This window comes from Colobus angolensis, unplaced genomic scaffold (assembly GCF_000951035.1).
Source record: "Colobus angolensis palliatus isolate OR3802 unplaced genomic scaffold, Cang.pa_1.0 Scaffold370, whole genome shotgun sequence".
In the NCBI taxonomy this organism is placed as follows: domain Eukaryota; kingdom Metazoa; phylum Chordata; class Mammalia; order Primates; family Cercopithecidae; genus Colobus; species Colobus angolensis.
Window position 1 is genome coordinate 1,481,810 of NW_012117044.1, and position 11,259 is coordinate 1,493,068.

At 39.2% G+C, this 11,259-nt stretch overlaps 1 protein-coding gene across 2 annotated transcripts in view; it reads left to right on the forward strand.

Annotated features, from left to right (window-relative positions):
- ZNF239 (zinc finger protein 239) overlaps positions 1 to 6,818 on the forward strand; it is a 17,271-nt gene extending 10,453 nt beyond the window's left edge. For both annotated transcript variants that reach the window (XM_011953801.1, XM_011953800.1), the window contains exon 3: positions 4,997 to 6,818. In XM_011953801.1, the coding sequence (XP_011809191.1) occupies positions 5,089 to 6,465 (1,377 nt within the window). In that variant the 5' untranslated portion in view covers positions 4,997 to 5,088 and the 3' untranslated portion in view covers positions 6,466 to 6,818. The remainder of the gene's footprint in view (positions 1 to 4,996) is intronic.
- The last annotated feature ends 4,441 nt before the right edge of the window (positions 6,819 to 11,259 follow it).

An 11,259-nucleotide genomic window follows, 5' to 3' on the forward strand; every position in this document is an offset into this window, starting at 1 on the left:
ACATCCTGCTATTTTTTGTATATTTAGAAGAGACTGGGTTTCACCATGTTGACCAGGCTGATCTCGAACTCCTGACCTCAAGTAATCCACCCACCTCAGCCTCCCAAAGTGCTGGGATTACAGGCATGAGCCACCGTGCCTGGCCTCATTCTTCATATTATTTTAAACATTTTTTTAGAAGCTAACATCACACTTTCATTAAAATGGCACCTTTCATAAAATTCCTCCCCCATTCATTTTCACATACCTACAGTTTCTATAACCACTAGCCTACTTCCAAGTACTGTACGATATAGCTGTTGAAGCAATATCCTTTCAAATCCATTTAATCATTTCAGCCCATTTCATGATTTAACTGCTACAAACTGCCCTGTTTTTCTTTTGTCATTTTTCTTTTTCATTTTTGCCATTACTTTTGAAATGTGTAGACAAAGTGATACATTCACCTGGGTAAAACAAGTTGTATGGACAGCTCATAGTAAAAACGGTCCTGTTTCCGGACTCTGCTGCTCCATCAGCCACAATGTGGCTTCCAAAGGTACTCAGTTTTCATCTTTCTAGCTGTTCCATATTGGGTTTGTCTTCCTACTCCAGACGATATGTTTATACATAGTTACTCTTCTAAATAAACAATAAATGCATTCACATGGTTAAAAAATAAATATAAAAGATGCACAATGAAAAGTTTCTTTCATGTCTGTAGCTCTTGTCTATCCAGGTTCTGGTCATTGGCCTTTAAAAAGTGAGTAGTCTCATGTAAATGTCATTTCACAAATTATGCCTGGAAATCTGAAGAGTAAAGCTCTAAGTTGGAATGTTGAGTGCATATATTTATGACATTGATTGATAATTGTCAAAATGTCCTTCATATCAGTTTACACTCACAAGTAATGTGTGTCTTCAGACTTCGGGTTTGTGCTAGTTTAACAGGTGGAAAATGGTACCTCAGTATCATTTAAATTTAGTGTATTGTGATATACTGTTACTTCTCCATTTATCAATATTTTGTAATTTCTATTGACTTCCCCGTATTATAGATGAGGATGTAGCTTTTTCATATTACCTCCCCAAATGCCTAGCCTCCCAAGAATGTTAAGAGTCATGTCAGTGATGAATGCTTCCATTGCTTTGACTTTGTAATTAGTTGTTCACTATAGAGTCAAGTAGTACAATATGATTATAGTTCCTTTTTTATTTTTTTATTTTTCTTCTGAAGCTAATACTTGCCTTTTAAAAATATATTTTATTTGGGGGTTTTGACTCCATACTGTTATTGTAGAGTTTTGTTTATTTTTTTCTTTTATTTTTCAGCTATGGATTTGGGGTTTGAGGGTTTTTGTTTTGTTTTGTATTTTGTAGAGAGAGGGTTTTGCCATGTTGCACACACTGGTGTCGAACTCCTGAGCTCAAGCAATCACCTCGCCTCAACCTCCCAAAGTGCTGGGATTACAGACATGAACCACCACGCCTGGCCTAATTTTGTATTTTATTGACATCTTGGCTTACTGTTATTTCTTGTAGCATGTATCCTTTTTCTTAAATTTTAAAAAATTTTCCTATAGCATATTCCTGAGTGACTGTTTTAGTAATTGAATCTTTTCATGTTTGAAAGAGTGTCTATTTTTTCCTCTCTTTGAAATGGTTAATTGGCTGGTTAAAAAATACAATTTCACAATGACTTTTAACCCAAAATTTGAAGATATTGAAGATTTGCAATATTGCCAATTAGTTAGTTGTTCAGTGTCAATATAATTCTCATTTATTTGCACATAACCTGACTTTTCTGTTTGGAAGCTTTTAGCATTTTCTGTTTTGTTGTTGTTGTTGTTTGTTTGTTTTTTCCTTGAAGTCCTGAGGTTTTAGAAGAGTATGTTTAGTTTGGGGTCTTTTTACATACCATTTTTTAGCATTTATTGGGCCCTGAATCTTGCATTCTAGGAAACATTTTTTGTTGTTATTTCTTTGATCATTTTCTCTCCATGTGTTCTATCTTCACTGTCCTCATGCAACTCCTTGGAGATGGGCTTTTACTTTTATCTTTCTATCTGTCTGTCTTTTCATATGCATTCTTGGAGAATTCCTCAATCTTCCATCTTAGCCGTGTGTTCATTTTACTATTTAACTCATCTAAATTGCAGGCCTTTGACTAAAACAGCCTGACACATATCTAGGAAACAAGTTACATAACCTATCATCATCTTCAGTCATTTTATTTAGAATTATTATTTTCATAGCAATTTTTTTTTATTAGATTGTGTTTAAATATGATATCCACTCCAGTTTTTCTGGGATTTTAATTATGTACCTTTTAAATTCTGTTTGTCCCCCTATATATTTTTTCAAAATTCTTGTGTTCTCAGTATGATATTGGAGTGTGTCCTCAACCCATGCTTGACCCACTTTGGCATGCATGTGTGTTCTACTTTAGGGGACGCTTCTGCTGATTGGGCTAGGGAGGGAGGTAATAAGAATCCAGATGGTAGATGTTGTAGGCCTTTTTTTTTTTTTTTTTTTTTTTTGACAGTTGGCAGAGCTAAGTGAGGTTTTATTTTGGGAAAAATAAAAAATTTGAATTGTTTTGTAGCTGGATGTGTGGGCAAGGGGGGCTACCCAGGTAGTAAACTCCCCCCACGGGTGGTCTAAGGGCTAGGGCTGAGCCTCAGGTGAGCCTCCTATTCCCTGTACTCCCCTGCACAGTGGTGTAGGCCATTTTTTAAGGCCACCTCTTTTGCCACTGAGTTATCATGCAGGCATGCCCTGCTTCTTCATTTCCAGCCCTGGGCTATCTTCCTTGTCAGAACTCCCATTAAAAAGTTTAGCTTGAAGTTTTATCCTGGGCACTTATGTTGTCAATTGCTTCTTTTTTGTTCCTCAATCCATCAGTCATTGTATAGGTTCAGCATTACCTCAACCTCTGCTTCTCTGTTCAGTTCAGTTAACATTATTAGCAATCTTTTTTTGGCAGATCATTTATTTTATTCTTGAGGCTTTATATGAGGCCACTGCTGCTAGCCATCCAATATTTCTATTTCTAAGAGGAAGAGGGTGGGCTGGGAGAGTGCTGCTAACAGCAAAAACTAGCACAGCTGTTAGGAATACCTAAGTTGAATTAAGAAATGTCTTACTTTATCACTGTTTATTATTTTCTGAGACATAGACTCCAGAGAAATGTGGTCAGTGCTCCCTTACTTTGTAATAATTGATTCTGAGTTTGGTAATTGAATTTCTATGATTTCTTAAGATGTTTTACCCATGAAGAAGCCTTCTGTTATATATAATTTGAGCTGTACATTTTTCCTCTAGTTTCTCCATCACTCCTAATCCATCTGCTCTTTATCATTTAGGAGTTCCTTGATGTTTTTATTCTGATGATGTCAACCTTTCTGTTTTCCCAAGACTGTTATGGATTTCTTGTCATTTCAGTGTAATATTAGGCTATTCACTCTGTTGTAGTAAGTCTGGGGGAGGGTTTTGTTTTTGTTTTTGTTTTTTAATATACCAGGAAGTCTAAACTCTGTATTCCTAGCACAGTTCTCTCACAGGACTTCCAGACCTATATATATCTCACTGCTTACTGACCAGTACTGCAAGAGTGTTCCACCAACACCACAGATTATACAAGGCAGATTTGAGTTTCTGCCCCCTTCCCTACTTCAGCCTCTTCCTCTTGCATTTCCTCTCTGATTATAGAGTACCACTGTACCCATTCACTCAGGCAGCAATCCCAGGGAACAGGCTTGGTACCTCCTTTCTCTTCTAGGTTTAATTTGTCATCACATGATCTAGAATGAATTTCTCCCATTCTCTCCACAACCATCATCCTTACCGTTTTTCTTATGATTTGCTATGGCAGCCATCTTGCTACCTAAAGTCTTACTTTCCAGTGGTGTTTATAGTCACAAAGTCTATCATTTCACTCTGAATTTAAATCCTTTAATAGTTTTTAATCCCTGCAGGGTTTAGCCCTAATGTCCTTATTATTAGACACTAAGCCCTTTGCTCTGGCTCCTTACTTCCCCTCCGTGGCACATTCTTCACCACTCTTACTGTTTTTATCTCCTTTGTAAGAAGCCGCTTGTAGTTTTCTTTGACATGTCATATTTTCTCTCCACGTTTCACTTTTTTTTCTTTTTATTTCTTGTCATTTTCTCCCAGAAATCTTCCTAAACCCCGGGTCTGAGTTGAGTGTTCCTCTTCTGTACTTTCCTAGCTGGTTATGCATACATCTCTTGTACTGTATTGTACTATACATTCATCTACACCACTCACTTAGTATTATCATTATTTGGTATATTTGTCTTCCCAGGAAGCTTTAGCTTGTTAAGCAAAAGGATTTATATTTTCTTCCTTGTGTCCCCCACACCTATGAAAGCAGAATATCAATGAAATGCAAATTTACTTAAAGGAAAGTAGGCCAGGTATAGTGACTCATGCCTATAATCCCAACACTTTGGGAGGCTGACGCGGATGCATCACTCGAGGCCAGGAGTTTGAGACCAGCCTGGTCAATATGGTAAAACCGCATCTCTACTAAAAATACAAAAATTAGCTGGGCATGGTGGCATGGGCCTATAATCCCAGTTACTTGGGAGGCTGAGGTGGGAAAATTGCTTGAACCTGGGAGGTGAAGGTTGCAGTGAGACCAGATCACGCCATTGCACTCTAGCCTGGGCAGGGGAGCAAGACTCTGTCTCAAAAAAAAAAAAAAAAAATGAAGTGAGATGAGATGAAATGTTACTGTTAGCAAGGATATAGGACTTATAGTCTTCTATAGGATTAGTTAGGGAAGACTTTCCTTGGCTATGCTTAAAAGCCAAGAGAAAATTTCTGTCTTGTACCCAGATACAAATGCACCCAACATTAACCCAAAGGACATGACTATAAGGACAAGCTGAACTTTTTCGTAGTTACTAAGCCTTCAGGCCTTAGGCACTCTCACTCTGAAATCTTGAAGTCTACCCTTTGTTCTTACCACTGAATTCTCTCTGTTTCCTAGGAGACTTGAATGAAAATTCTGTGGAGAATCTTCAGCAGAAAGCACTTCAGGATCTGTTACATGAGCTTTCCTCCTGGCTAATTTTGGAAGGCATGGCCAGTACAATTAGTGGAAGTCAGGATTGTATCGTGAATCATCAAGGGGAAGTGGATGGGGAGCCTGAACTAGACCTTTCCCCTTGTCAACAGTGGGGAGAAGCATCTTCTTATATTTCCAGAAACAGGGACAGTGTGATGACTCTTCAAAGTGATTATTTCAAAAACAGTGAAAGTGAAACATATTTGCCTTTGAAAGTCCCAAGCCAAATAGACACACAATACTCTTCAGTGAAGTTCTGTAAGAATGAGCCTCAGGATCATCAGGAAAGCAAACATCTCTTTGTAACGGAAGAAAGCACTGAGAGAAAAGTGATAAAGGGGGAAAGTTTTTCAGAGAACCTTCAAGTTAAAATGGTGTCTGATGGAAAAGAACTGGCCTCGCCATTGTTAAATGGTGAGGCAACTTGCCAGAATGGCGAAGTAAAAGAATCTTTGGATCCCATTAACTGTAACTGCAGAGACATTTATGGATGGAAATCACAGGTGGTCAGTTGTAGTCAGCAGAGAGCTCATACAGAGGAGACACCCTGTGACCATAATAACTGTGGGAAAATACTTAACACCAGCCCAGATGGTCATCCATATGAGAAAATCCACACTGCAGAGAAACAATATGAATGTGGTCAGTGTGGTAAGAACTTCAGTCAAAGCTCAGAACTACTACTTCATCAGAGAGACCACACAGAAGAAAAACCCTACAAATGTGAACAGTGTGGGAAGGGCTTCACAAGGAGCTCGAGTCTGCTTATCCATCAGGCAGTCCACACAGATGAGAAGCCTTACAAGTGTGACAAGTGTGGGAAGGGCTTCACCAGGAGCTCAAGTCTGCTCATCCATCATGCTGTCCATACAGGCGAGAAACCTTATAAATGTGACAAGTGTGGGAAGGGCTTTAGTCAGAGCTCCAAACTACATATCCACCAGCGAGTCCACACTGGAGAAAAGCCCTATGAGTGTGGGGAGTGCGGTATGAGCTTCAGTCAGCGCTCAAACCTACACATCCACCAGCGAGTACACACAGGAGAGAGGCCCTACAAGTGTGGCGAATGTGGGAAGGGCTTCAGTCAGAGCTCGAACCTTCACATTCACCGGTGCATCCACACGGGAGAGAAGCCTTACCAATGCTATGAGTGTGGGAAGGGTTTCAGCCAGAGCTCGGATCTTCGCATCCATCTCAGAGTCCACACTGGGGAGAAGCCCTATCACTGTGGCAAGTGTGGGAAGGGATTTAGCCAGAGTTCCAAACTCCTCATCCACCAGAGAGTACACACTGGAGAGAAGCCCTATGAGTGCAGCAAGTGTGGGAAGGGCTTCAGCCAGAGCTCCAACCTTCACATCCACCAGCGGGTTCATAAGAAAGATCCTCGCTAAGTGACATTTGCCCGTTCAAGTCTTCACAGCACTCATACTGTAAAAACTGTTTAGTATCACTCTTACCTTTATATTCTACAAAGGAGAGAGATTTAAGGGTTATTTAGATGTGTTTCCTCACTGAAAAATCATTCATTCAAAGTATTTAAGTATCAAGCACTTTTTTATGCTGTACAATGAATGGATTGTTCTTATTTCTCAGATGGGTAGAGTAAAAGTGTCTGTACTTTACAGTTCAACTACATATTTTACCCAGCATTTTAATGGCAAGAACTTTATATTTATTCTCAAGCAGGGCATGTTTTCCTTTGTTCACATTCTCTGAGAAATTGAAACTCTGGTTTCTCTTCAAATTATGTGATTTGTGTTTTTCATATTTCTTTCCAGTCCTGATTAGCCACCTCTAAACTATGATTGTACACTGTGTCCATTTTAGGCCAAGAGGGCAGTTGGAAATACAAGGGACGTGGAAATCCTTGTGTTTATTGCAGACAGGTACAATAGTTTGTAGCCACACAACAAAAAGCTGGAAGAGAGTTACTCATGTAGTACATTCCCATATACTATTTTGATAGGAAGTTGAACAGCCCCTCCCAGGCAACTATTCAGGAACATAAGTAGTCCTTTTTGGTGAGTACAGCTAGTTTATTGGGATACTTCCAGAGTGAATGTGAGGGAGGGTCCAAAGTAACATGCCTGGCACTTTGGGAGGCTGAAGAGGGTGTATCACTTGAGCCTAGGAGTTCGTGACCAGCCTGGGCAACATGGCAAAACCTTGTCTCTACAAAAAAGTGCAAAAATTTGCTGGTGTGCTGGCACACAGCTTCAGACGCAGCTACTCAGGAGGGTACCTAAGAGCAGGTGATAACAACAAATAGGTTCCAGAGGCAGAGCTGGAAAAATGAATACATAAGGAGCAGGGGGCAGCTTAGAGGCTGCAGAAATCATGTTGGGACTTGATAAGCTAAAAATGGCTAGCAGAGAAAGTATTCAAGAATGCGCTTTTGTTAAACATGTCTCATCACACTGGACAACATTAAGATGCAAGGAAAATTTTAATTTAGCAAACTACAGCAATAAGGAGAATAGGAGAAAGACTATCAACAAATGAAAATTTGAAAGATGGAAAGATAGCCAGTAGAGCAGAAGCATGCACAGTTACGCTGCTTACATATGGGGATAAGGAAAAGAAGGAACCAATTTGGCTACAGGCTCAGAAATGCTTAGTACCTTGGAGGATGGGAGTGAGATGTAAAGAGAAAGCAATGAAACTAATGGCCATTTGTATATGGAACAGTCCTCCTCATGACATAAACACACATACTGCTCCCCAGCTCCTGTACATGGCTGACCAGAGGTTTAACATCCAGCAAGAGATGGGAAGTTTCTTCTCTGCAGAAGTTGAATGGCCCCAAGGGAAAGAGCTCTATATTGTGGAAATTTAGGAATCCTACAGCAAAGCTACTTTCTAGCTTAAGTACACATAAAACAGCTTCAAAATTCATGAAATAAAAACTGGCAAAATTGAAAAAGGCACAATTTCAATTATAGTTATTTAATCAAGTAATTGATAGCACAAGTCACTTAGGAGATACAAGCCTTGAACAGCACTGTCAACTAACTTGACTAATTGGCATTTGTAGAACACTCATTAGCATGATATATTAATATTTTTTTTATTTTTTAGGGACAGTGTCACTCTTTCACCCAGGCTGGAGTGCAGTGGTGCAATCGGTTAACTGCAACCATGAACTCCTGGGCTCAATCAATCCTCCTGTCTCAGCCCCCAGAGTAGCTAGGACTATAGGCATGTGCCACCACACCCAGCTATTTTTTATTTTTGTAGGGATAGGGTCTAGCTCTGTTGCCCAGTCTGGTTTTGAACTCCCAGGCTCAAGCAGTCCTCCCTCCAGGACCTCCCAAAGCACCGGGATTACAGATGTGAGCCACTGTGCAACCTGGATACGTTCTTTTTAAGTGTGCCTACTGTGGAGTATGACAAAACAGTCTTACAATTTTTTAAAGAATGAAAACCATACAAGGTATATTCTCTCATCATCTCATCAGGACAGAATTAAGAGACCAATAACAAAGATGTCTAAAAAACTCTTAATATTTGGAAATTAAACATCATACTCCTAAATGAGCAATAAAGAGAAAGAAAAATTTGAAAATATTTTGAACTGAATGAGTGTCAGAATTTGTGAAATGTAGCTAAAGCAGTGCTTAGAGGTGAAATCAGAGTATTAAATACTTACATTAGATAAAAAGATTTCAATTCGATAGTCTAAACTTCCACCTTATGAAATGAGAAAAAGAACAGAAATAATCCAAAGCACGTAGAATAGGAGATGATAAAGAGCTAAAAGTCACAAAATTACAAATGGACAAACAATAAAGAAAATGTAATGGAACCAAAACCTGGCTCTTTGAAAGAATTGAAAGAATTCCTAGTGTCAGGAATGAAAGAGGAAATATCACTATAGGTCCTATACACCAAGAAGGTAATACAGGAATTTTATTACTAACTTAATGCCAATAAATTCAGCAACTTAAATGGAATTGAAAATTGTAAGGAATATAGAACCAAAGCCCACTCAAGAGAGAAAACTTGAATAGTCCTGTTAAATTGAATTTGTAGCTGATAACCTTCCCCCAAAGAAAAGTCGTGAGACCAACATTACCCAGATACCAAAGTCAGAAAGGACATCATAGGAAAAACTCATAGATCAACATCTCTTAATATAGACATAAAAATCCTTTTTAAAATACCAAGTTGAACACAGCAACCTATAAAAGGAAACACATATGGCCAAGTAGGGTTTATCCTAGAAATGCAAGCTTTAACATTCAAAAAGCGATGTGTTTCATATTAATATTAAAAAGAAAAACCACATAATTTTTTTAATGTAGGAAAACATTTGAAAAAATTTAACACCTATTCATGATAAAACCACTCAGTTGATTAGGAATTAAATTGAGCTTCCACAATCTAAGAGCAAGCATCTATGGGAGAACCTACATCTGACATCGTACTTAATGGTGAAGTAAAAAGCACTTTTCTCCTAAGATTGGAAACAAGGTAAAGATGTCTAGTCACCACTTCCAGTCAACCTTGTAGTGGCTGTCCTAGCCAGTACAATAAGCCAATAAAAAAGAGACTCAGTGTGGTAGCTCATGCCTATAATTCTGGCATTTTGGGAGGCCAAGGTGGGAAGATTGCTTGGGTTTAGGAGTTCAAGACTAGCCTGGACAACATAGTGAGACCTCATTTCTACCAAAATGTAAATAAAAATTAGCCAGGCATGGTGGCATGTGCCTGTAGTACCACCTACTCAGGAGGCTGAACAGGAGGATCACTGGAGGCCCAGGAGGTCAAGGCTGCAGGGAGCTGTTATCGCACCACTGCACTCCAGCCTGGGTGACAGAGTGAGACCCTGCCTCAAGAAAAGGGATACAGAATGTAAAAGAAGGCATGAGACTGTTTGCTGTGACATGACTGTCTATATGGAAAAGCATTAAAGTGTCTGAAAATGTTTTTAAAACTAGTAAGTATGTTTAGCAAGGTCACAGGATACAAGCTCAATATTTTCAAAAAGTTGAAATTATGAAAACATCTAAATCATGAAATATAGGGACAAAGTTATTAGACCTGTACTAAAGCTACAAAACATGTATTAATGCTAGAAGAAAGTAAAAAAGTCCTAAAATAAATAGATACACTGTATTCATGAGTTACAAACCTGAAGGACCTACAAAGTCAAAACTATTTTTTAAGATTTCTTTTTTCTTATTTGAGATGGAGTCTCCCTCTGTCACCCAGGTTTGAGTGCAGTGGCACAATCTCAGCTCACTGCAACCTCTGCCTCCCGGGTTCAAGTGATTCTTCTCCCTCAGCCTCCTAAGTAGCTGGGATTATGGTGTGTGCCACTACACCTGGCTAATTTTTTTGTATCTTTAGTAGAGATGGGGTTTCACCATGTTGACCAGGCTGATCTTGAACTCCTGACCTCAGGTGTTCCACCCGCCTCAGCCTCCCAAAGTGCTGGGATTACAGGCTTTTTTCAAGACTAAAGCTATAGTGATCAAGATAGAATGGGACTGGATCTAGGCTACACATACAGGTAAACAGAATTGGACTCACCCATATATTTTCAAGTGGTTTTCAACAAAGATGCAAAGATAAAGGGAAAAGATAAGAGTTTTCAACACAGTTCTGTAACAACTGAAATTTTGTATAGGGGAAAAATGAGTAATATAAGCATGAAAACCATAAAGTGCCTAGAAGAAAACCTTCATTAAAGAGGACATGAAAAACATAAATCTTAGAAGAAAAAATTAAGTTGGGTTTTATCACTTTTAAAACTTACATTGTTTGAAACTTCATATTAAGAAAATGAAAGTTATGGAGTAGGGGGAAATATTTATACAACAAATATCTGATGAAGAGGGACTTACATACAGAATATATTAAAGACTCTTACAACCCAGTAATTCAGAAAAATGTTCAAAACTGGCAAAAGGCCAGGCCCATCTCACACCTGTAATCCCAGTACTGTGGGAGGCTGAGGCAGGCGGATCACCTGAGGTCAAGAGTTTGGGATCAGCCTGGTCAACATGGTGAAACTCCGTCTCTACTAAAAATACAAAAAATAAAATAGCTGGGCGTGGTGGCGCTCACCTGCACTCTCAGCTACTTGGGAGGCTGAGGCAGGAGAATCGCTTGAACCCAGGAGGCAGAGGTTGCAGTGAGCTGAGATTGCACCACTGTACTCCAGCCTGGGCAACAAGAGC